The 24,255-nt window shown below is 43.6% G+C and overlaps 1 protein-coding gene across 7 annotated transcripts in view; it reads right to left on the bottom strand.

The window, feature by feature from the left end:
• The window catches only part of PHF21A (PHD finger protein 21A), a 282,942-nt gene that overhangs the window by 33,009 nt on the left and 225,678 nt on the right, over window positions 1–24,255 (bottom strand). For all 7 annotated transcript variants that reach the window (XM_053285532.1, XM_053285534.1, XM_053285531.1 and 4 more), the window contains one exon: window positions 19,850–19,948. In XM_053285532.1, the coding sequence (XP_053141507.1) occupies window positions 19,850–19,948 (99 nt within the window). The remainder of the gene's footprint in view (window positions 1–19,849; window positions 19,949–24,255) is intronic.

Here is a 24,255-nt window from a genome sequence, read left to right as displayed (position 1 = left end):
GTTCAAAATTCTACCCTCACAATTCTACAAGGGTGGGGGTAGATTGGTTTGGGTTTATGCATCCCCCACCCTCAGGGAGAAAGTACCAAGAGACCAGGAAAATACATTTTTACTGATTACCTGGAATCTTGGAATTTAAAATACTTTCCGAGTCTTAGCAGGGATTTCATTTTGCAGTTCAAGGGTCATGGAGGTAAGAATATGCTGCAAATAATGGACCTAAACAGTTAAAAGAGTGAACTATTGTTTGTTTGACACTCACAATTTTCAGAGGTGAAAACATAGCAGTCGAAAAATGAAACAATTTGTCTTTAAAAAATTAAATCATGATGTTCTGAGCAGACTACTTGAGAAACAACTGTTTGGGAATCCTTGCTTTGCATATTATTTGGTGGAGGGCTTCTTCATTTCTTTATCTGAGGAATTATTGATGGAGAAGTTATATGTATTTATAATTAAATTTGCATTAATATTCTGCATGCATTATTTTTTTACATGTGTAAGATATATTGACCAATATACATGCATATACATTTATATGCAATATACATTTATATATTACAGATACAGGAGGCCCTCATTTTCTACAGGTTTGTTTTCCACGCTTTCGATTATTCGCAGTTGACAAACATACCAGGTCTCATTTTCCACTGTATATGGTTTCAGCTATTTGTGGTTCTTGCAGGAATGGTTTTTAGTTTCACTTTAAGCATGTGCCTTATATCAGTGTGTTTTGAGAGAGGAGTTTTATGGGTTGTTGAGGAGTTGATGGTGGAGATTGGAGTGTGTGTCTTGGAGGAATTTAGAGTTCCTTGTGCTTTGGAGTATCTTTTGGAGTTGATGCTTAAAGTAAAGTCCAGGTCATTTTTGGGATTGTTCCTCAGGGGTGTGAGTGTACAGTACTGTATTAGGCAATACTTTAAGTGGCACAGCGGGGAAATGCTTGACTAACAAGCAGAAGGTTGCTGCTTAGAATCCCCGCTGGTACTATATCAGGCAGCAGCGATATAGGAAGATGCTGAAAGGCATCATCTCATACTGCATGGGAGGCAATGGTAAACCCCTCCTGTATTCTACTAAAGAAAACCACAGGGCTCTGTGGGTGCCAGGAGTCAAAATCGACTTGACAGCACACTGTACCTTTTACTTTACAGTACTGTACTGTGCCTTATAATGTACTGAGTCAGACCATTGGTCCATCTAGCTCATTACTGTATTGTCTACACAGACTGGCAGCAGCTTCTCCAAGGTTGCAGGCAGTAGTCTCTGTCAGCCCTGTCCAGAGATGACAGGGAGAGAACAGGAATCTTCTGCATGCAAGCATGCAGATACTCTTCCCAGAGCGGCTCCATCCCTTAAGGGGTATATCTTACAGTGCTCACATGTAGTCTCCCATCCAAATGCAAACCCGAGCAGGCCCTGCTTAGCAAAGGAGACAATTCACGCTTGCTACAACACAACCAGTTCTCCTCCCTTGGGGGAGGAGAGGACCCCGGTGGGGTGGGGCTGGTAAGGGTACAGTGACTGCACAGTTTTATTTTCTCTAAAGATAGAGAAGCGTCAGGCGGAGAGCTCTGCTGAGCGGCAGAGCAAAGGCAGAGCAAAGTTATGCCCCTGCGGCAGAAGATTGAGCTTCTGGACATGTTGACTTGAAGGGGACAGTGCAGCATCTGTTGGGTGCCATTACGGTATTGAGTCAACTGTGCGGTCCATCTGCACAAGTGTGATGGCAAGCACTTCAGGAAGTGCAAAGGTGGCATTCCATTCTCATGATCCCACCATGGAATGCAAGAAGAAGGCCCTAAACATCTGGATCAAGGACCAAACTCAGAAGGAAGTGCCACTGAGTGGACAAGTGATCTGTGAGAAAGCATTGAGGATGTACAAGCATTTCACTGAGGAAGGCCAAGCAGGAACATCTGGTAAGGCTGGGTGCACATTCCAGGCAAGCAAGGGCTGGTTTGAGAACTTTAAGGGCCACTACAGCCACCATAATGTGAAATTGGCAGGGGAAGTTGCATCTGCAGATCATGAAGCGGCAAGCAGATTCCCAGCAGAGTTGCAGCAGCTGGTTTTTTGCAGCAGAGAAGGGATACAGGCCTGAGCAGGTCTTCAATGCTGACAAGACAGGCCTGTTTTGGAAAAGATTGCCAGCCCAGTCCTCCATCTCTAAACAGGAATGAACTGCTCCAGGATTTAAGGCAGCAGAGGACTGGATAATCCTTCTAATCTGTGGGAATGCTGCTGGAGACTGCATGGTGAAGCCAATGCTCCTTTACCAGGCACTGAATCCTCATTCCCGCAGAGGGCAAAATAAAAGCCAACTCCCAGTCTTCTGGTGAGCATGGCTGACTGCTGCACTCTTCACTGCATGGGTCAGCAACTGCTTCCTACCTAAGGTGGAGCGATTATCTAGAAGCAAAAAACTTCACCTTCAGAGTTCTCCTGCTGCTGGATAATGCCCCCCTGGCCATCCTGAAACCCTGAAATATCTCCATCCAAATCTGCAGATTGCCTTCCTGCACCAAACACCACCTCCTTAATCCAGTCCATGGACCAGGTCTCATTGCAACATTTAAATCCTAATATACCCACAATACATTCAAGAGGGAGGTTCCAACCTCGAATTAGTACGTTAAGGGATGCCAAAGGACAGATAGTAACTGATTCAGAGAAGACCAAACAGAGATGGAAGGAGTATACTGAAAATCTGTACAGCAGGGACGTTAACATCCAAGATACTCTAGAAGATATTCCCTACTTGCAAGAACCTCTAGTACGGGAAGATGAAGTTAGATCAGCACTCCAGTCATTACCAAGTCGGAGGGCTATAGGAATTGATGGAATTGCTACAGAAATATGGCAGGCAAAGGAAGAAGAAACAGTCAAGGCTCTAACCAAACTATGCCAGCAAATTTGGAGAATGACACAGTGGCCAACAGATTGGAAGAGGTCAGTCTACATACCCATGCCAAAGAAAGGAAATTAAACAGATGGTACAAACCATCACACAATATCCTTAATTTCACATGCTAGCAAAATAATTCTCAGGATCATCCAACGCAGATTAGAGCTCTACGTGGAAAGGAAAATGCTAGATGTTCAAGCTGGTTTCAAAAAAGGCCAAGGAACAAGAGACATCATTGCTGATGCATGCTGGATAATTAAGAAAGCCAAAGAACACCAGAAAGAAGACAATATGTGCTTTGTTGACTACAGAAAAGCCTTCGATTGCGTCGACCATATCAAGTTGTGAAATATCCTTAGGAAAATGGGTGTCCCAGAACATCTCATTGTTCTCATGAGAAACCAATACATAGGACAGGAAGCCACAGTCCAGATGGAACATGGGGAAACAGACTGGTTCAAGGTCGGCAAAGGAGTAAAACAAGGCTGTATACTTTCTCCTTCTTTATTCAATTTATATGCTGAACATATACTAAGAGAAGCTGGATTGGAAGAAGATGAGTGTGGTTTTAAACGTGGAGGAAGAAACATCAATAACCTGCGCTACGCTGATGACACCACTCTGATAGCTGAGAATGTGGATGATCTGCAAGCTCTAGTAATGAAAGTCAAAGAGCACAGTAAAAAAATGGGACTACAATTAAATGTATAGAAGACTAAACTAATGACAACGGGTAACAGCAACCAGCCTCGGAATTGATAATGAAGACACTGAAGTGGTGGATACCTTCTTCCTTTTAGGATCGACCATCAGCAGTAAAGGATCCAGCAGTCAAGAAATATGTTGCAGACTAGTATTTGGTAGGGTTGCAATGAAGGCCTTGGAAAGCATATTTAGATGCCATGACGTGTCTACACCTACAAAGATTATAATTGTTCAGACAATGGTTTTCTCCATGACACTCTATGGATGCGAAAGCTGGACATTGAAGAAGCAAGATAGAAAAAGCACTGATGCTTTTGAATTTTGGTGCTGGAGAAAACTTTTGAGGATACAATGGACAGCCAGGAAAACAAACAAATGGATCCTAGAACAAATCTTGCTAACTGGGCAAAGAGGCACCTTTTACCGTGGTGATTCTCTTTATTTAGCAGGGGGAGAGTAACTGGCCCTATCCACCCCCAGCACAGTACTTCCAGTGACTGTAGCTGGGGTCTATCTTATGTTTCTTTTTAGAATGTGAGCCCTTTGGGGACAGGGTTCCATCTTATTTGTTTGTTATTTCTCTGTGTAAACCGCCCTGAGCCACTTTTGGAAGGGCGGTATAGAAATCGAATTATTATTATTATTATTATTTCTTGTTTACACAGTCAGACAGATGTTATTGACTGGTTTGTTTTATCCAGACATCGTGTCCTTCCCAAGGACCTGGGATGGCTGAATTTTATCATCAATACTGTTGGTTATTATAGATATCGTCGCAAAATATAGGCTGTTCCCAGTAAAGCTGCTTTTTGTAATTGGCTGATGGTGATTTCTGTGGCCCCTATGGTGTTGAGGTGCTCTTCAAGGTCTTTTGGGACTGCACCCATTATATTATTATTATTATTATTATTATTATTATTATTATTATTATTATTATTATTATTATTATTATAATATCAATTCAGAATTTTCACTCGAGGCGAAAATGACCAGGCTCAAACTATCATACTTCGGACACATTATGCGAAGACCCAGCTCCCTTGAGAAGTCTATAGTGCTGGGGAAAGTTGAAGGAAAGAGAAGAAGAGGACGACCAGCAGCAAGGTGGATGGACTCGATTATGACAGCAATGAATGCACCACTGAGAGACCTTAAAGGCCAAGTTGAAGACAGATAATCCTGGAGAGAATCTATGTGGTGTCTAAGAGTCAACACTGACTTGACGGCACTTAAATCAATCAATCAATCAATCAAATTCAAGAGGCTTCTGGACATGATGAAGACATACCCCTGATAGCCAGTGATTTTTGGAAGACTTATAGCATTGCTGACTGCACTCAAGGCATTCCTCAAGGAGATTCGGACGTAACCTGGAATGTCTTCTGGAAAAAGCTGTGGCCAGGGGCAGCCCCTTCAACATCTACCCAGGCTCTTCCCTCAACAGAGGACAAAGTGGCGTAAATTGTCAACCTCGTGCGCAATATTGCAGGTGAAGGCTTGGAGAATATCCAACCAGATGAAGTGGAGGAACTGCTCAGGTCACATGAGGAGGAGGCATTGACATAGGAGGAGTTGGGGGAGCTTGTTCAAGTGGCTATTGTGAGTGACAAAGAGGAGCTGGGAGAGGAGGAGATGGTGGCATCCTGTAAGTATTTCTGAAGATAGGGACTGCCTTGGCTGAGAAATCCTTAGAACTTGACCCATCAATAAACCACAGCATAAGATTCAAGAGACAGTTGGAGGCTGCGCTGCAAGCCTATAGAGAAACCTACAGGGCTCTTCAGACAAAGGCAAAGCAGACCACCATCACCAGCTTCTTCAAGAATGTTGAGAGCACTATCCCACTTGAATAAGCAAGATCTGAGAGTGACACCTCCACCAGCACTTTCCATGGGTTTGAAGAACAGAACGATGATGATGACAGCCACACTGCTTGTCCAGGGCTTTCTCCTGCAGTGGAGTGATATTCTGTTTGTTTTCCCCCCTCTATTTCCCCCCCTCCCCGCTTTTCTGAGCTGGAGTGGTGCTAACTCCAGTGGAGTGATGTAACAATTCCTTTTCCAGTTTATTTTTCTGCCAACAAGGCCTGAGGCTTGTGACAGATGGAGTGAGGTACCGCCTCTCTCTCTCTCTCTCTCTCTCTGAGTTCCCAAGCCTGTAGCCAGGGGGGCGCCCGTAGCCAGGGGGGTGTCCATTCCCCCCATAAGTTTTTCTTCCCCTCCCCCAGCTGCAGCCCCCACCCCACCCCATTTTTGTTGTCTCAGTGGTGCACCTAAGTAATTTCGATGCCTGGATGTCCCTGGTGCTGCGAGGCCCCACTGTGCTGAACCGCTGTTTTTCTATAATTTTAGCTGCCATGTGGCTAGGGGGTGGGGGTGGGGGTGAGCCGAGCAGGTTGCCCCCACCCCATGGCAGCAGCGGGTGGAATGGCTGCAGAGCCCGTCCATCAAATCCAGTAGCCCTTGAAAACTGCAGTAGACCTTGAAAATATGCCTGTACAGTTGGAATAGATAGTCATAAACCCCGATGTCTGGGAGTAAGAGCACCTCTATGTGACCCATTGCCAATTGTCTCTGTCAACTAGAGACCTGACCTGAATCTCCTCTGCTTCAGGCTCTGTGTAAATTTGCAACTTGCCTAAGGCAGGTTGTTCTACAAGTAGTTTACAAATATCTTCCTCTCTGTCTCCTATTATTTACTGAAGCTGAGTAATGGCTGGTAACTAAAGATTTTGCATTTCCTTCCTCTCTGTGAAATAAAGCATAGTAAGTGTTCTCTCCTCTCTGTCTGAAATTTATTTTCAAAGAGCTTTGTGTTCAGATTGCTGGAGGACATGCAGAGTTCTTAGCTTACTTACCAGTTTATCTGGCTGGTCACTTGTAGTGGGCCACACAGCCAGCAGTCATGCTTTTAGACTGGGTTAAAAGCTTCTAAAAAATTTAAAATCCATCTTTTCTGCAACTAAGATTTTTTATTTTTTACTCTGCATTGGCATGTGTAATTTTTGTGTTTCTGTAAATTTGACTTTAATGTCTCTGCAGTTTAAACGGCTTTGAGAATGTGTTGCTGAAAAAGCATGATATAAATCCTATATAATAAAAGGCTAAGTGAGTGGCCATGGCTTTGGAACGTTGGGGATCTGCGTCCCTGCCTCCCTGGGCTGTTCTGGGCCTGCGCAAAGCGCAGGCCCAGAAGAGCCCAAGGGAGACAGGACCGCAGATACCAGTGTCCCACAGCCACGGACGGTCATTAGCCGGTGTGTGGCGGCGGGGGAAACTGGCCGAGGCGGCGGCAGAGCCGCCGCCGCCTCGGCTATGAGCTGCAGCACGGCGATAGGAGGCCGAGGCAACCAGAAGCGGCCGCCCTGAAAAAGGCGAGGGCAATGGCGGTGGGGGAAGACTGAGACGGGGGACAGGGAAGCTGGGCGAGGTGGCGGCGAAGCCGCCAACGAGGCCCCCGCCCGCTCACAGCCGCTGCCCCCAGCTGCTCACCCGCCCTCCCAGCTGCCCAAAATGAAGCTGGGCGAGGTGGCGGCGAAGCCGCCAACGAGGCCCCCGCCCGCTCACAGCCGCTGCCGCCGCCTGCTCACCCGCCCTCCCAGCTGCCCAAAATCACCTTCCTTGCTCCCCCCCAAAAAAGATTAAGGGCCAAAATGGCCCATGAGAAGGTCGCCGCCCCCGCCTATTGCCCTCCCGCCCACCCAGCTGCCGAAGACCACCTTACCCGCTCCGGCCCGAGGGAAAAGAGAGGAGCTCACGAGCAGAGCTCCTCTCTGTGCTAAGTCACTGCTCAAACTGCCGCTATGTATGCAAAGGACGCCTATTGTGTCCATTGCGACAGTATGGGCAGCAGCTTAACACAGAGAGTAGCTCTGTTCCCGAGTTCCTCTCTTCTCCTTCGGGCTGGAGCGGGTAAGGTGGGCTCCGGCAGCTGGGTGCACGGGAGGGCGATAGGCGGGGGCGGCGACCTTCTCATGGGCCATTTTGGCCGTTATTCATCCACACACACACACCCCCAAAAAGTAAAAGCAAAATAAGGGAGAAGAACAAAAACAGAGACAACAACAACAACAACAAAAAAAAAATAGGGAGAGAGAGGGGACAAGGGGGGAAAAAAGAGACAGAAAGAGAGAGAGAGAGAGAGAGACAGAAAAGACGGGATAGAAAGCTAGCGCCCGTTATCATAACGGGCTTAAAAATACTAGTAAGAAATGATTTGTTACTGTTCTCTCTGCCATGCATTTCTTCTGACTGCCTTGCTGTGTGTGAGATTAAAATCCATGGTTTACCTTTGCTCTGGGCCGCTGAATTCCTGATATGTGAAATGGGCATATTTGTTCAAGAATGTTTTCATGCTTAATTCAGAAGCCATATGCTGTTCACTGCATGCATGCTGCAGGGGAGCAAGGCAGGAGAGAGGGGAGTCCACAACCCTCTCTGGCTTGCGGGTGTCCAGCTAATACTTGGCTGCTCACTGGAACACAGAACAGTGCGCTGGACAAGGCCTCAACCTGCCGTGATCACAGAAAGCAGCCATGCTTTTAGACTGGGTTGAAAGCGTCTAAACGTTTTAAAACTCATCTTTCTCAGAAAAGGCAAGAAAACTTTTGTTATAAATTAGAAGTACTCCTATTGTGGTTACTTAATGGGCAATTTACAGTTTATGTGGATTTTTATTTGTTATGAATAACAATATTCTGTTGTAGTTGGTTAATGAAAACCGTTCATTTTTAAACTATGTGGATTTTTTAATTTGTTGTAAATGACAAACACACTCCTATTGTAACTGTTTATGGAGACACGTTTTAACCATTTGAGTTTTTATTGAATTTATTAAAGACACTGATTTAGAAAATTGGAGTTTTTGTTAACATTTGCATTACTTTAGTATAAGTGCCCCTGTAGTGAGCAGCCACCCCTCCCGCTAAAGAGTTAACAGGGAGTGAACCCTTGTCTTGACTAACACGCTGATGAACTCCATGGCAGCCAATCAGTACACCAGGTGCGTGGGAACTAGAGAGCAGTTGCGGGGGATTCTGGGAACAAGAAGGGGAATTCTTTGTTAGAGCAGGACATGTCGCCATGGAGGATGGCTGCAGGAAAATGACCCTGCAGGTCCTGGAAAGACAGGAGGGCAGGAAGCTTGAATTCTCATCCAAAGTTTGGTTAGTTCAAGAAAAGGAAGCCTGGGCTTTGGCTTCGGGAAATTTAGTCTAGGGGAAAGTTTGTTTAGTCAGACTTTGCATTAGAATTTCTGTTTCTTTGGTGTGTGCTTTTGTATATCCCTGATACTGTTCTGCTCTTGTTTACCTGCAGTGAAATTAAAATAAGAAACACTAGCCTATGCCCAACCTTGCCTAGGGTGTTGCAAAAGACTCTATAAACATTTAAAAATGCATTAAGACAGCCTAGTTTTGTAATCCTACTAAGTATTCTTAACTGTTTTTAGAAGCTGGGAAAGCCTCAGACGGAAGCAGTCTGTAGTAACTGAATAAAACTGTTTTTAAGTCGTTTCTTTTTACAAGCCTCTCTGAGTTGGTTTTTAACTCAGGAAAAGTGAGGGAGCGGTTTACTCTGCTGCAAACACATCCTCAGGAGCTCAGCGGGGATGATTCAGCATTTCTTTCCCTCACGTGGGTTTGCTCTGAGACAAAGGCTTTAATCCGCTACAGCCCCTGGCAGGGCCAGCTCAAGGGGTTTTGGTGCCCTTGGCCAAAATAGTCCCTGGTGCCCTCAAGCCACACCCCTGTATCTGATGTCACCAAACCCCGCCTCTGACAATGCTGCCGCCACTTTGGCCGCAGAGCCATTCTGTGCACAACATACAAATAGGGCAAATATGTATATACCACTATTCAACAAAAGTTCCAAAAGCGGCTTCTCTTTGGGAACTTTTGTTGAAAAGCAGTATATAAATATTCATCACACATTTTCAGAGAGAGAGAGAGCGAGAGAAAGAGAGCGAGAGAGAGAGAAGGTTGGGAGCTGCTGGCCAAGTACTATGCTCCAGAAAAGCCAGGCATTTACTCTCTGCCATTGCTGCTGCTGCTAGGGATAGTGCAGCAGCCATCCCAGGCCCTGTTCACCCTCACAAACCTCCTTGGTAGACTGGGCTACTGATCCTGCTGTGTTTCATCCAATACATTATTCCTTCTCTTTCTCTCTCCATCCTCGCCACAAGCAGACCTCACATGAATTTTCTGGGCTGGCTGCACAGAGTTCCTCTGCTCCCCAATTCAGCAAGATTTGGACAGATATGGATAGTAAGATCTTGTTCCACACTCTGGGTTAACTCTGGGCACAGGTTGTTCCTTTTGCATGGCATCACTGATACTTGAGAGCAATGCAAGTGGCTGGTCCTCACTGAGGTTTGGTGGGTCTGAAAGCGGGGCTTCTGGATACCTAGGTGCCATCTCATTAGAGCTTGCTTGAGCCTGGCTGCATGTGACCACACTGACACAGGCATGTCGGGCAACCTGGTTGCTCAGATCATTTCCAATCAAAACAGGAGTCTGTAAATCCTTGTGCACAGTAACTGTCCAGGGACCCTCCCAGTCCCAGTACTTTAGGCAAATATTGGCAAGCAGGAGATGCACCACTGCACTTTCAAAGGGTTTAACAGCCCAACTTCTCTCAGGCACAATCATCTCTGTCTTACAAGGCTTTCATGCACGGAGGTAATGTGAGCACCAGAGTCTCTCCATCCCCATTCCACCTTCCCATTTATAATTATACTTTCCTGATGCTCAGCAGGAATAGCATTTGAATCTGTGATGCGAACACCCACAAGGAAGTCTCATTGGGGGTTGTTCAATTTATCTGAGGGTGGAGCAGCTTCTGGGGCCTAGCTAGCCAATGGGGTGGCTTGCTCAGGAAGGCCCCAGCAAGGATCTGCACCTTACTGAATCCTCCAAACTGACTCCTAATACCCTGACTAAAAATGAACAGAGATCACATTCATCTGTGTGTTTATTTACTCCTTTCCTCTTCTGTACAACCTGGTTCTGGCTCTCAGACAGCTTCTAGCAATGTTCTTGCAAAACAACTCAATTTCGATCCCACCCACTGCCAGCCAATTGTGACAGAACAGGGGTAACTCTATGCGTTTCCTGGGCTCTGATCCCAAATCTAGGAACACGCTGCTCCTTCAAGGTAGGCTGCCAGCAGCTAAAGACTGATCTAAGCCACTGACCAGGCTTAGACACTGCTTCAACAACCTAGAACTGCCTGGCTTGGGACTTACAGGCTCTGTACACAGCCAGAGTCCACACAACCCAGCTCTTGGAAACAACTCAACGGTAGCAAATGACCTTTTGAGGCACATGGGGAAGAGTTTTGCAAGTAACCCTCCGGAACCTGTTAAATCAGACTGAAGCCACTTCTACGTATCTGAACTTTATGAAGAAACAAGGGATGCACACAGAATAAAAAACTGGGAGAAAGTAGGTTGAAATTGGAAGTAAAGAAAGGCACACAGGAATTAAAAAGAAAATACAAAAAGCATTTACTAACTGACTAGCACTGAGCTTTACCTTAAGTCTATCAGTAGGCAGGTCCTTGGCTGAGAGAGCATTAACCTCTACAGTTTCTCCCAGTGGAATAGCCATTTGCAAATGAAAAAGGGTGAACACTGGCCAGGCCATTGTCCTCTAGCTTTAAAGCCATGGGGGAGGGGGTGAGCTCACACCTGTCCTAGTTCAAAGAGTATTCTAATTTACTCCCCTCTGGATGGTGAGATGCAAAGTGGCCCTATCTCCTGTGTCAGCTAAGATTAGGGAATCGGTGCAGCAAAGGCCTGTTAAACTTTGTGGAGTGAGATGATGGAGATCTGCTTGGTTCTTTTTGATGCCCATTAACCCTTGATGCCCCTTGTTGAGCCCAATCTGGTCAATGGCTTGAGCCGGCCCTGACCCCAGGCTGCAAATTGTTTTTAAAAGGCCATATTACCTGGACCACCTCCAATTTTGTGATTCCTTCCCAAGACTTTAAGGTAGATATGTGCCTGGGTGTTCCAAATTCAAATCCCTGTTCAGTAATGATACTTATGGGTAGCCCTGGAAAAATCACAATTTGTCAGCCTAAACTGTCTTAGGGGGCTGTTTCAAAGATAAAATGTGATAAAATGTGTAAAATCCTTGGAGAAGTAGACACACATTTATCACACATACCTATACTTTTGGTAAATATTTTACATATTTAAATACTTTAACACATCTTCAAGGATATACTGACCAAAAATAACCATTGGCAAAGATGGTACACAACTGACATAACCTTTTGTCCATTTCTGGCAGTTTTCTGCATTCACTTGAGTAATCTACTTATTGTAGCAGAAGTGTATGAGAGCTAGGAGCCCACAGATCTCAATTTTCATAACTGTCATATTTCCAAAATGTAAAAACAGGTTGCTTACCTGTAACTGATGATCTGGTAGTGATCCAATGACATCCATAAGCTCCTCATGGTGCCTGCACTCTGCATCACATTATCAGTGTGGCCGTTATTTAAGGAGAGTGGGATGCCATATCCCTCGGTTTGTGGACGATCACCGGAGTTGACAACTATCCCTCAAGGTACAATAAAGTGAGCTCTCTATTTGCATATTAGTATACGAAATCTACTGACTACTGCAGTGGGGAGGTCCTTTGGGAGGGTCTTATGGATGTCAACAGATCACTTCCAGATCATCAGTTACAGGTAAGCAACCGGTTTATCTGCATCATGATGTCAACAGATCACTACCAGATCATCAGTTACAGGTAAGCAACCGGTTTATCTTCATCATGATCCGTAGCCAGTTATGGGTGTTTAGCTAGCTGCCCTAGGGGGAGGGTGCAGTAGTCATTGTAACACCCTTTTAAGTATGCTTCTCCAAAAATTTGCCTCCATCGCAGAGCGCAGGTTGATGGCATAGTGCTTGGTGAAGGGAAGCTCTGACGACCAAGTAGTTGCTATGCAGATGTCTTTGAACATGATTCCAGACAAATGTGCCACAGAAGAAGCTTAAGTGCACGTGGAATGGGCTTTTATGAATCTTGGAGGATCAACTTTTCAAACTTTGTAAGCTAGCAATATAAGTTCCACAAGCCAATGAGACAAATGTTGTCTAGACACGCAGAGTCTTTTTGAACTTCCCTTTTAAGTGATGAATAGGCAATAGGGATGCACATGAATCAATTTTTTTGATTTGATTTCTGCCCGAGTTGAATCACTCCTGATTTGTTTTGTATCTGAATCTGTCCCCCTGAATCACCCCAGATTAGATTTGGATTTGATTCAATTCTGATTTAGATTGATTCGGACCACTTATAAAGGTCATAGGGGCACCAAATCTGGGTAGTGGGGAAGTCCCCATGAGTGCCACCTACCAACCAAATTTCAAGGCAGTGGGGCACTTGGTTGATTTTTAATGATTTTTTTTTTAGTTTGTACTGATTTTGTATATTTCCGCCATAGGAAATAATGTGGATTCGAAGTCACCCTATCCTAACCCTAACATGGATCCACAGCTTTAATTTTTTTTTTTAAGCGTGCATCTATCTGCAGTGCTGTTAGTTCATTCACTTTTCATGCTGTTGTAATCACTATTAGAAAAGCAGTTTTTAACATTACTAATTGTGCCAAAGTCTGCACAGAGAGGACAAGGGAAATGCTTCACTGTGCAATGGATTGTCTAATAGGAGGGTATAGGTTAGAAAGACCCTTAAAGGAACCTTTGCAGTTTGGATGCATAAATAAGGTATTGCCATCCCAGCAAGGATGCATTGCTGAGAGATTTGCAAAGTGTACTTTTATAGAGACATAAGCCAAACCCTGAGTCTTCAAGGTGGCCAAATAAAGGAGAACTCCCTGATTGATGCTTGGTTTGATTTAAATCCTTATGATATGGAGAATATCTTGAACCTTTTCCATTTCCCAGCATAGTTTTGTCTCGTGGACGGCTTATGCCGATTGAGTAATATCCTTTCTAAAAACCAATTCTCCATGCCATGAGATACAGTGTGGCCATGTCTGGGTGCAACACTTGGCCCCAGCCATATGATAGAAGTTCCAGATGCTGTGGAAGCCTGCAGAACCTGTGTTAAGACAGTTTGGGTGCCAACAGAAACCAGGACTGTCTTGGCCACCAAGGTGTTATTAGAATGCAGGAGACATGACTGGTTAGTAATTTTGCCACTGCCTGGCCTATCAATGGTTGATGTGGATTCATATACAGAATCTCTCTGGTCCACTCTATTTGGAAAGCATCTCCCAAAGAGAGAGGATCGTGACCCACTCTGGAGCAGATGCGTTTGCGCTTGGCATTCAGAGATGTTGCAAAGAGGTCTATTGATGGATAGGGCCAGGCTTTGAAAATTGGATTCAAATAGAGTGTATTTCCCACTCAGGCTGCTGCTGTTGTGCAAATATTTGACTCAGCAGGCTGTCTGCCAGCACATGTCTATTCCCTTTATATGTATTGCTATTGGATACATTTGACTGCAAATGCACCAATGCAACATCTGAAAGCTTAGAGCACAGAGTCCTGGACACAGCGCCCCCTTGCCTGTTGATATATGCAATCACAGTCATGTTGTTGAGTTGAATGGTTAGTAATTACTTAACCCCTAATGGTTAATAATTAATTGACCCCTTAGTTGAGGCAGAAAAAGCCTTCATTCCCAGAAAGAGGCTAGGAGTTCTAAGAAGATTATGTGAAATTGTCACTGTGGACCTGACAATCAACCCTGAACTTGTTGGCCATTGCAGTGTGCCACCCATCCAGCTAGAGATGCATCCGTGGTGATCCACACCAATGGTGTCATTGTCTAGAAAGGCACGCTACAGAGAAGATAGTCAGGAACTGTCCACCATTCCAGCAAGCTTAGTACAGGGACAGGTATTGTTAGACATAGTTTTTGATTGTGCACATTTGAGTGGAACATAGAAAGGAACTACAACTGTAACTTTCTCATTTTCAAGCATGCATATCTTACTGTTGTTTTGCAGGAAGCCATGAGTCCCAGAAGACGTTGAATCTGATGAATACACTGAGTTGGTTGAGCACTGAAAGACATCACAAACTCCTTGATGGAGTCACACTGTTCTTATGGTAAATATGCTCTCTTTGTTTCTTTATTCAGTACTTCCCCAATGTAAGCTACATTACATTGTATCTCCGCACCAGATCCAGGTGTGATTTCTTCCAGTTCACTTGTACTCCAAGTCTTAGCGAAGTATATAATTTATGATATTGCCAATACATATGAAATCTGAGAACTTAAGTCATTTTTTCCTTTGGACGCCTAAATATGTCAGTCATCATGGAGTGGTGCAGAGTCTGAAGGGCAATTCTTTGTATTAGTATACTGAATCGCCCATGGTGAATCTCAGGTACTTCCTGTGATTGTACTTTGCTGATGCCTGTGTGAAAAGAAGCATCCTTTAAATCCAGTGTTGCAAGCCACTATTCCTGGTAGAGAAGTGGTAGTATGTATTGCAATGCTTTTATACAGAACTTTTCCACAAACTTGTTTGGGTGATGCAAATCCATGATGGGACGAATCCCTCCATCCCTCTTGGGGATCTGAAAATAATGGGAATAGAACCCTTCTCGTCTACTATACAGGGACAATGGCTCACTTTGCAGCAGCTCTGTAACCTCTGTAACCTCCTCCTGTAGCACCTGAGTTGCCCAAGTAAATGAACACCTGATTGATGATTCAATGAAATGATTCACCAGGTGAAAACTGGTGAATCTTGAACTCTGTGGCATACCCCATAGACACTATTTTGAGTGTCCGATGTTATGTGGTGCCATACTGGGGCATGGTTTGCCAGTCTGATATAATTGGCAATTGGTGATGATATTTGAGGTGCTACTGTGTTGGAAGTTGCAGCGACTTGATTTGCCATTGAGATGGTATTGGCATTGAACTGTTGGATAGATGTGGACATTCCAAAACTTCAAATGTGTGGTTCTGGGCCTCAGCCTGTTTGTTACAGTGGGCTTGGTTACCCTTATTCTTGTTTGTGTAAGGATGCTTCCCATATAGTTAGTAATGCTTTCTGAAATCTCTACAATCTTGTTTATAATTTGATCTTATAAATTATAAGATTGATATATTGGGGGGAATACATAGATGTAGATGGTGTCATAAAATTTTTTGCTGTGGATTTTGATAGTTAACTTTTCTATTGTGACATCTGTTTCTTCACTCAAGAGCCCTTTCCCATCAAAGGGCAGGCCTTCTATTTTTTAATTTCATATCTGTAAGGAAGCAGAACAGAACCAGGAATGACTTCTTAAAGATATGGCTGTGATCATTGATCTGGACTCCGTTTCTGCCAAATGTTTGGCCTTGCTCAGTTGCTGGCATTTAAGAGCAGTGAACTTTGACATTGTTTCTTTAAAAAGTTTCTAAAAGTCCTCTGGGGACAAAGTAGTGATTCCCACAAGGAATGATTATATTTAGCCATAAAGGCAAATTACTCCATAAAGGAATAATTTGCAATTTTCACAGCTGGGCATACCGTTGAATAAACCTTCCTACCCATGACATCCAACTTTCTGCCTTTTTTGTCCGCAGGTGTAGTGTGGCATTTTCCAGATTTCACAGTTGTGTCAATCAATTACCAGTGAGTTTGGAACTGGATGTTTCAGCAGGTAAATATTTTCACTCTCTTGTATCTGGTACAGGCCTTCTAATTTTTTTGATGTAGGCATAGAGGTATGTATCACTTCCCATACAGACGGAAATATTTGGGAAATAACTGGTAGGATAGGAAGCACTACAGGTTGTGCTGATTAAAACTTTGCCATAAAATTATATACTGGATCATCGATAGTAGCTAGTTGAGTCTTAAGATCCAGTCCTAATGCCTCAGCCATCTCCTTGACTTGCAGGTTATAGACTTTTATCTTATCTCTCGGGGAGATTTGAGTTGCAGTGGAACATCTGGAGAAGGATAATTTATATTCTCAGTGCTGTCATCATCTGACCCTAAGTCAGAAGAGCCATGGTGTTCGTCCGAGGACAATCATGCTGGTGAGCGAGACACAGGAGATTGCATTTCAGTGGATACCTCTGCACTATGTTTTGTTGTCACTGCTGTAGTTTGAGTAGTGATGGAGTTCATTGTAGGCTTAGGTTGGATTGGCTGCAAAGTCATTGTGGTCTGTGTTGACATAGCCCTGGTTGAAGCTGCCATCTTTGTTTGAGTGATAGAAGCATCACCTCCTGCTAGAGTTTTGACTGGTAGTGAATGTGTTAGAGCTGAAGTTACAGGAAAAGGCGACAGGGCTTTTGAAGGTCTTGTTTGCAATCCAGGAGAAGACTGCCCTAAACCTGTAGTAGAGACCCATGAAGTAGGTGCTTGTGCACAGTGTGAAAACCTACAAGAGTACCAAGCTGAACTGGTAGCTAAGTTTGAAGCTGTCAAAGCATAACAAACTGGAGGGTGATAATATGTCTGAGAGACTGATGTTACAGGACTCTGTAGAGATGTTGATGGAATGAGTTGAATGTCTGGGTCCTCAGTAATTTATTTATTTATTATTTATTTATTACATTTATAAACTGCCCCATCCAGAGGCTCTGGGCGGTGACTTCTGCACTCTGAGGCAGAAGTTGGTACTTCTGAACTCTGAGGTAGAAACCCTTTGAAGGTAGTCATTAACGGAGTACTATTATTTGAGTCTAGAGTCTAGGTCTTGGGATGGCAATTTTGCTCCACACTCAGAGCATTGTTTGAAAGATTTCCTTCCCCTTTTTGATTCCATGTCTGTTGAGAGTAGTCAATTAGAAGTCCAAGTCTGAAACCTAAAATCTGTTCATTTAAAGTGTTATCGTAGAGAGTGGTTAGCTAGGATTCCGAGACAATACCGTAAAATCTGTCTAATAAAAGATGTGTGTGGGGGGGGGGGGCGGATTCTGAAAGAACCAATTCCTATTGAGGAGCGACAGCCTACAAAATCTGAATTTGATGGCAGTTGGAAAAGAACTGAGGAAGATGGTGTCCCACTCACATTTAATAATGGCCAAGCCAAAAGCATGGGGTGGAGCTTAGACGCCATGAGGAGCTATAGCATTCATCCCGCAAGGTTCTTGTACAGGTGCAGAACCCATTTCTTATGCTGGCAAAGATCCAGATCCAGATCTTTGAATTGAGAAGTTGCTGTACATGATGTGATTTAACATTTGAAAACCTAGGAGAGTTTGGTGCCTCTATATACATAGGAACATAGGAAGCTGCCATATACTGAGTCAGATCATAGGTCCCTCTAGCTCAATATTGTCTACACAGACTGACAGCGGCTTCTCCAAGGCTGCAGGCAGGAGTTTCTCTCAGCCCTATCTTGGAAATGACAGAGAGGGAACTTGGAACCTTCTGCTCTTCCCAGAGCAACTCCATCCCCTGAGGGGAATATCTTACAGTGCTCACACTTCTAGTCTCTCTTTCATATGCAACCAAGGCAGACACTGCTTAGCTAAGGGGACAAGTTCTGCTTGCTACCAGAAGACCAGCTCTCCTCGCTTACATATTAGAAAGTAAGTATACAGTGATCACATGTAGATGTACTGTAATGTTAAATAATGGTTTAGTATTATATGAATGAGCAATGCAGAGGAGAGACAAAAGATGGGCTTGTCTCCTCTCCTGCTCTGCTCACAAGGGAAGGGGTTTTAGAATAAACTGCAGTTGTGTATTGCATCCAAACCTGGGAAACTATCATGTTGTATAACTACTGTATAGTTCTTTCATAAACCAGGATGAAACAGTGATTTCAGATCTTGGCTGTGAACAAACTGTGGATAAATAAACCAGTTTCCTGAACTTGGATGTTACAGAAAAAGGTGGTTTACTCTAATCCCAAAATAGAAGCTTTTAACCCTTTCCCCCTTTTGCATCACAGAGGAGAGGGAAGGGGTCAGGGCATGACCCCAAAGTTTAGCTCTTTTCTTACACGTAATGCTGAACTAAGGTTTAGTATTACATAGTGTTGTATTGGAGCAGCCCAGTGGGTAAGAGTTTGATTGAGCTGGAAAATCTCTCACTGAAATCTTACCTTAGGCAGGAACATGCTGGACCACATAGGATCATAGGAAGCTGCCTTCTACTGAGTCAAATCATTGGCCCGTCTACCTCAGTATTGTCTACACTGATTGGCAGCAGCTTTCCAAGGTTTCAGGCAGGAGTCTTTCCCTGCCCTATCTGGAGCTTTTTCAGACGGCCACTTTACCACAACTTTACTTTGGGAGGGTGGGTGTGCATATCACCCACCAGATTTAACATATCAGATTTACCCTGAAGGCTGTGCAGTTATTGCTCTTCAGAGAGCACTTCACACATGATTCAGGTTTTTTCCTCTGTATTGACAGATTTTTTAATGTCTGGGGTAAAAAGAAAAAAATCTTCTTTTTGCATCGGAGTATCCATTATGCCCCAAACTCGCAGTAAAGCCTCGCAGTAAAACCTGCTGTCTGAAAAGCCTCCTGGAGATGCCAGGATCTTCTGCAAGCAAAGCAGATTCTTTACCACTGAGCTAAGATCCCATTCTCATACTTTGGCAGACCACTATTCTCTCAACTTCCTTTCTAGAATATGGGAATATTAATACTGGCCTACCTTCAGGGTTATTATAAAGATTATTGAGATAATGTGAAGTGCTTTGAATAGTATGAAGTGCTACAGATATGCTAATTATCAACAGCCAGTCCCCTACTAAATGAGCAAAGAGGTAGCTTTTTAAAATGGAGATTCTCTTTATTGAGCACAAGGAGAGCAACTGGCCCTACCCAACCCCAGCACAGCATCCCCCCGTGGCTGTTGCTGGTGTATAACTTAGGTTTCTTTTTTAGATTGTGAGCGCTTTGGGGACAGGGGATCATCTTTATTTATTTTATTTTTATTTCTCTATGTAAAGCGCTTTGGGGACTTTCATTGAAAAGCAGAATATAAATATGCATAGTAGCAGCTAAGAATCCCTATTCTTCCAGTCCCATAAAATCTGGTGAACAATATGTGGCGACATTTAGCATTCCTTAATCTTATTGCTCTCTTCATTCCAGCAATAACAGTATAAAGAAAGTGAATGTCCTTTAAGAGGAAAAAGATATTAAGAGGGCAAAAAAAGAGGGAAAGCATACAGAGTTAGGGGAGGAGGAAAATAGGGGAGGGGGGAGAGATTCTTGTGACATAATTTATTCTCTGTCTTTATCCCCCAAAAGAATACTGTGAAAATTTATAGCAGCACCTGTGGGTTTTCTTCTCGTTTTGGCTTGGGTGGAGCAGGAGGGGTAATTGTACGAATCTCTGTTGGCTTCTCTTCTGCTTCTGCTTGGGGTTTGATAGTCTAAAAGAGAAACAGAAGCAACTGAACATAAGAAATACATTTCTAACTTTAGTAAAACCATCAGAAACAGTGACTAATGAAGCACAGCAATGTGGTATGCGTGTGAGGGGGTGGATAATCTTCCACAGCTGCTAGAACAACTGAAAATATGTCCCCGAGGCTCAGGCAGTGCAGGCTGCTGCAGAAGAAAGGGGAGATTGCCCCCACCCACGTGTGCTGGTGCAGTCATAGTCTGGAATGCAGCATTGCTGCACCAGTGCTTCGTTAGACAGTGGGGCCTTGCACACAATCATCTGGGGGTGGTTTGGGGGTAGGGAAGAGCTCTTAGCCTGATCCCCACAGACAACCAGAGCCTCTGTTTGGCTTTCCTAACTCACCACCCAGACAATTGTGGCTACCGAGAGTTGGGAGTGGGACAAGAAAAGGTCTTCCGGGTATTGGGAGAGACCTCCCACAATGCACCACGCTGGCAGTAGCAGGGAAAATCTCATTAAATCACAGTTGCCCTCTGACTGGGCAACATTCAAGTCATTTTGAACAAGTGATCATAGAGTGTGCTGTACAGAGCAGCACATTCACAGATAACAGCCCCTCTAGCTACCGTGCCCTCTGACAAACATGGTGACTGGTGGCTGGAACCTGCAAAAACAGGGGAAAGCAGACATATGATCAACAGTCCGAAGTGGCAGGACTCCTACTCTTCATTAACCTGGGTTAAGAGCAAGGGTTAGAAGCAGGATTATCCAGATTCAGACTACCAGGGTTTGGGAGATTTGCCCTGGTTCAAGTGAGCATGCGTGGAGAGCCAGTGTGGTGTAGTGGTTAGAGTGCTGGACTAGGACCGGGGAGACCTGAGTTCAAATCCCTATTCAGGGATTTTGATTCAGCCATGAAACTAGCTGGGTGACTCTGGGCCAGTCACTTCTCTCTCAGCCTAACCTACTTCACAGGGTTGTTGTGAAAGAGAAACTCAAGTATGTAGTACACCGCTCTGGGCTCCTTGGAGGAAGAGCGGGATATAAATGTAATAATAATAATAATAATAATAACAACAACCACCACCACCACCACCACGGGAATTCTGCCTCTAAGCCAGGTTTAGAGGTTTATGTGGCTTAGTATGTTGGTCAGTGACTAGTATTTTTATTTAACAGATTAAAGAAGATGATGAAAAGCAAATTTGATAACAACAACAACGGAAAACAATTGTTTAAACAATGTGGTTCATATAAAGCAGTGAGAAAACACTCTCCTATGGAATTTTATAGTTAGAAGGGACTTTTGAGATCTTTTAGTTCAACCCCCTGCAGGAAACTGGTATAGCATCTGTGACAATTTATTTATTTATTTATTGTTAAATTTTTATACCGCCTTTCATTAAAACAATCCCAAGACAGTTTACAGCAAAATTTAAACACAAGATTGTAAAAAAGACACAATTAAAATATTAAACTAAAAATACAAAACAAATCTGATTTAAAAATTTAAAACACAAGCATAAAAGCAATACAAAGTACAAAAGGGCAGCAGCAGAGACAATCACATAAAAGCCCTGGTAAAAAGCCATGATTCAACATGCTTTCTAAAAGCTGTGATGGAGACTGAGGAGCGAATAGCAACTGGAAGGGCATTCCAGAGTCTGGGGGCAGCAACAAAGAAGGCCCTGTCTCACGTGCACAACAACCGAGCCTCCCTCATTGTCAGCACCCAGAGCAGAGCCCCCTTAGATGATCTCGTAAAGCGGGCAGCAACCCTTGGGAGCAGGCAGTCCCTCAGGTATCCTGGGCCCAAACCATTAAGGGCTTTAAAGGTCAAAACCAGCACCTTGAATTGGACCCAGAAACAAACTGGTAGCCAGTACAGCTCAGTTGTTTGTCTAGCTTCTGTCTGAAAACACTGACTGATTGATTGTGTTTGTATACCCACTCAAACAAATAAAAACAGCCATAAAAATTAAAATAAACATGAAAACATATACAGAATTCATTTAAAACAATGAAACAGTAAAAACTCAACTAAAAAGCTGGCTGAAGAAATGCATCTTTCGTTGTTCCCTACAAGCTATTAGAGATGGAGCAGCTCTAATTTCAACAGGAAGTGTGTTCCAGAGTCCTGGGGCAACTACAGAGAAGGATAGCAAAAGAGAGTCCACCACTACAAGAGGCAGACTGTTCCACAGTCAAATAGCTCTTATAATTGGAAAACTCCTTCTACTGTCTAGCCTAAAACTGCTTCCTTATAATTTCAACCCACTGGTTCTAAGAGGAACAATAGAGAAGTCCATTCCATCTTCTATGTGACAGATATTTGGAGACAACCACCATAGCTCCCTTTAGCCTCCTCTTCTCTAGACTAAACATCAGAGATGTGGGGTTGAAACTTTCCCCGTACTTTATTTTTCCATGGAAGACTTTCAATTTCTAAAAATTAATTGTTTCATAAAATGCACTAGTAACAATGGATGGATGCCAATGCATCATGATCATCATAATCAGCAGCAGCTGACATTCTGTACAGCGCAAACACCCAGCTGTGCCATTGCAGGGCTCTAAGTCACCCAGTGTGACTGCTGTGCCAAGAGCATAGTACTGGTACTGCTGACTCTTGAGCAATCATATGTTGCAAGCAACTTCCAAAATAAAAGCTCTTTTCAACAAAAAAAGTTCTTAAAACAATTTGCACAGAAAAAGAATAATAGGTGGCAAGTTTGACAGTTTCAGCTATGTAATTAATGCTTTTCAGATTATCCTTAAGAAGTGTATGAGAGATTACATATATGTCTTGTTAATTTATTGAGTATTCCAATAAAAGCAATTTATTTCCACATAAAGTTACAGTATAATATTTAAACCACATTAAGTGTCTTTATTTATTTCCATCTCCACTCCCAAATATTTCAATTCAACTACTTGGCTTATTGAAAAAGTCAAGATACAGCATGGGAAATTAAATGATGGGTGTTTCTTTTTAAATAAATATATATGTCAAATAACATGTCCAATCGGAATCACAATATATTTAGGGCATCAGGAAAATCTGAACTGTAAAATTTCCCTGAGGAAAATATTATGCAGATTTATGCAAATGAGAAATTGCATGGGAAATGTTTCTGGACATTTTTCCAATTCAAAATTCTCCAAAAACTCACATTTTTGCTAAATATATCCAGCTCCCTTAATGTTCCTCATAGGACTTGGGTTCCAGACACAATTAAACTACAAATTTGGAACATGAAGAAAGTGTACATTCCAGACAACACTTGTATAAGTCAATCCAGCAATCAAACTAAACAATAATTTTGAATTCAAACCTGTGAACGATAGATTGCTTACCTGTAACTTGGGTTCTTCTAGTGGTCATCTGTGCTCTTACACAATTGGGCTTTGTGCCAGTGTAGAGACCTTGGAATTATCCAAACTAATTTCCTTTAAGTATAGGCAGTAGCTCCTCCCCTTCCAATGATATCATGGCCTCCCTCAAGTCCCTGAGTCTGGAGACCTAGAAAACTAAAGAGGGGAGTTTGGGTGCACGTGTAAGAGCACAGATGACCACTAGAATAAATCCAAGTTTCAGGTAAGCAACCTGTCGTTCTTTGACGTGGTCTCTGTGCTTTACACAATTGGGAGCATAGCAAGCTGCACTCGTGTATATATCCTACTTGGAGTTGCGTGTTCAAGTGAAGAGCGACTGCAGGACTGCCGTGCCAAATGCTGCAACCCTTTGGGAATGAACGTCAAGGGCATGGTGTTGAATAAAGGAGTGTGGAGTCGCCAAAGTTGCTGCTTGGCAAATGACATCTATATGGATGGCCCTGTTGAAGGCTGCAGAGGCAGTTACTGAGAATGAGCTTTGATGGAGGGTGGTATGTATTTTTGGTGAGTTAGTAGCACAGTGTTATGGCCTTGACTATCCATCTAGAGACAGTCTGAGAAGAGACATATTTACCCTTATTAGGACCGGTGTGAGCCACAAAAGGCGACTGAGTGGAATGCCATGAAGCAGTCCTAGGAACACAGAACTCAAGAGCCCTGCTTATGTCAAATGCATGACGATGGTGCTGTGCACCATCCAAAGGTACACTGGTAAGGTAAGTGGTTGAGACTTGTGAAAGGAGGAGACTATCTTGGGCAAGACGGCAATGTCCAGACGGAGTACTACCTTGTCTTTATGGAAGGCTAAGAATTGGGAGTCTGTTCGCAAGGCTCATAGTTTGCTCACTCTCCTTGAGAACATGATGGCCACTAGGAATGCCACCTTGCAAGAGAGTAGGTCCAGAGAGGTTGTCTGCATGGTTTCAAAGGGTTGTC

The sequence above is a fragment of the Hemicordylus capensis genome, chromosome 1 (genome assembly GCF_027244095.1).
Source record: "Hemicordylus capensis ecotype Gifberg chromosome 1, rHemCap1.1.pri, whole genome shotgun sequence".
NCBI classification, from domain to species: Eukaryota; Metazoa; Chordata; class Lepidosauria; order Squamata; family Cordylidae; genus Hemicordylus; species Hemicordylus capensis.
This window is presented reverse-complemented; position numbering and strand designations above follow the sequence as displayed.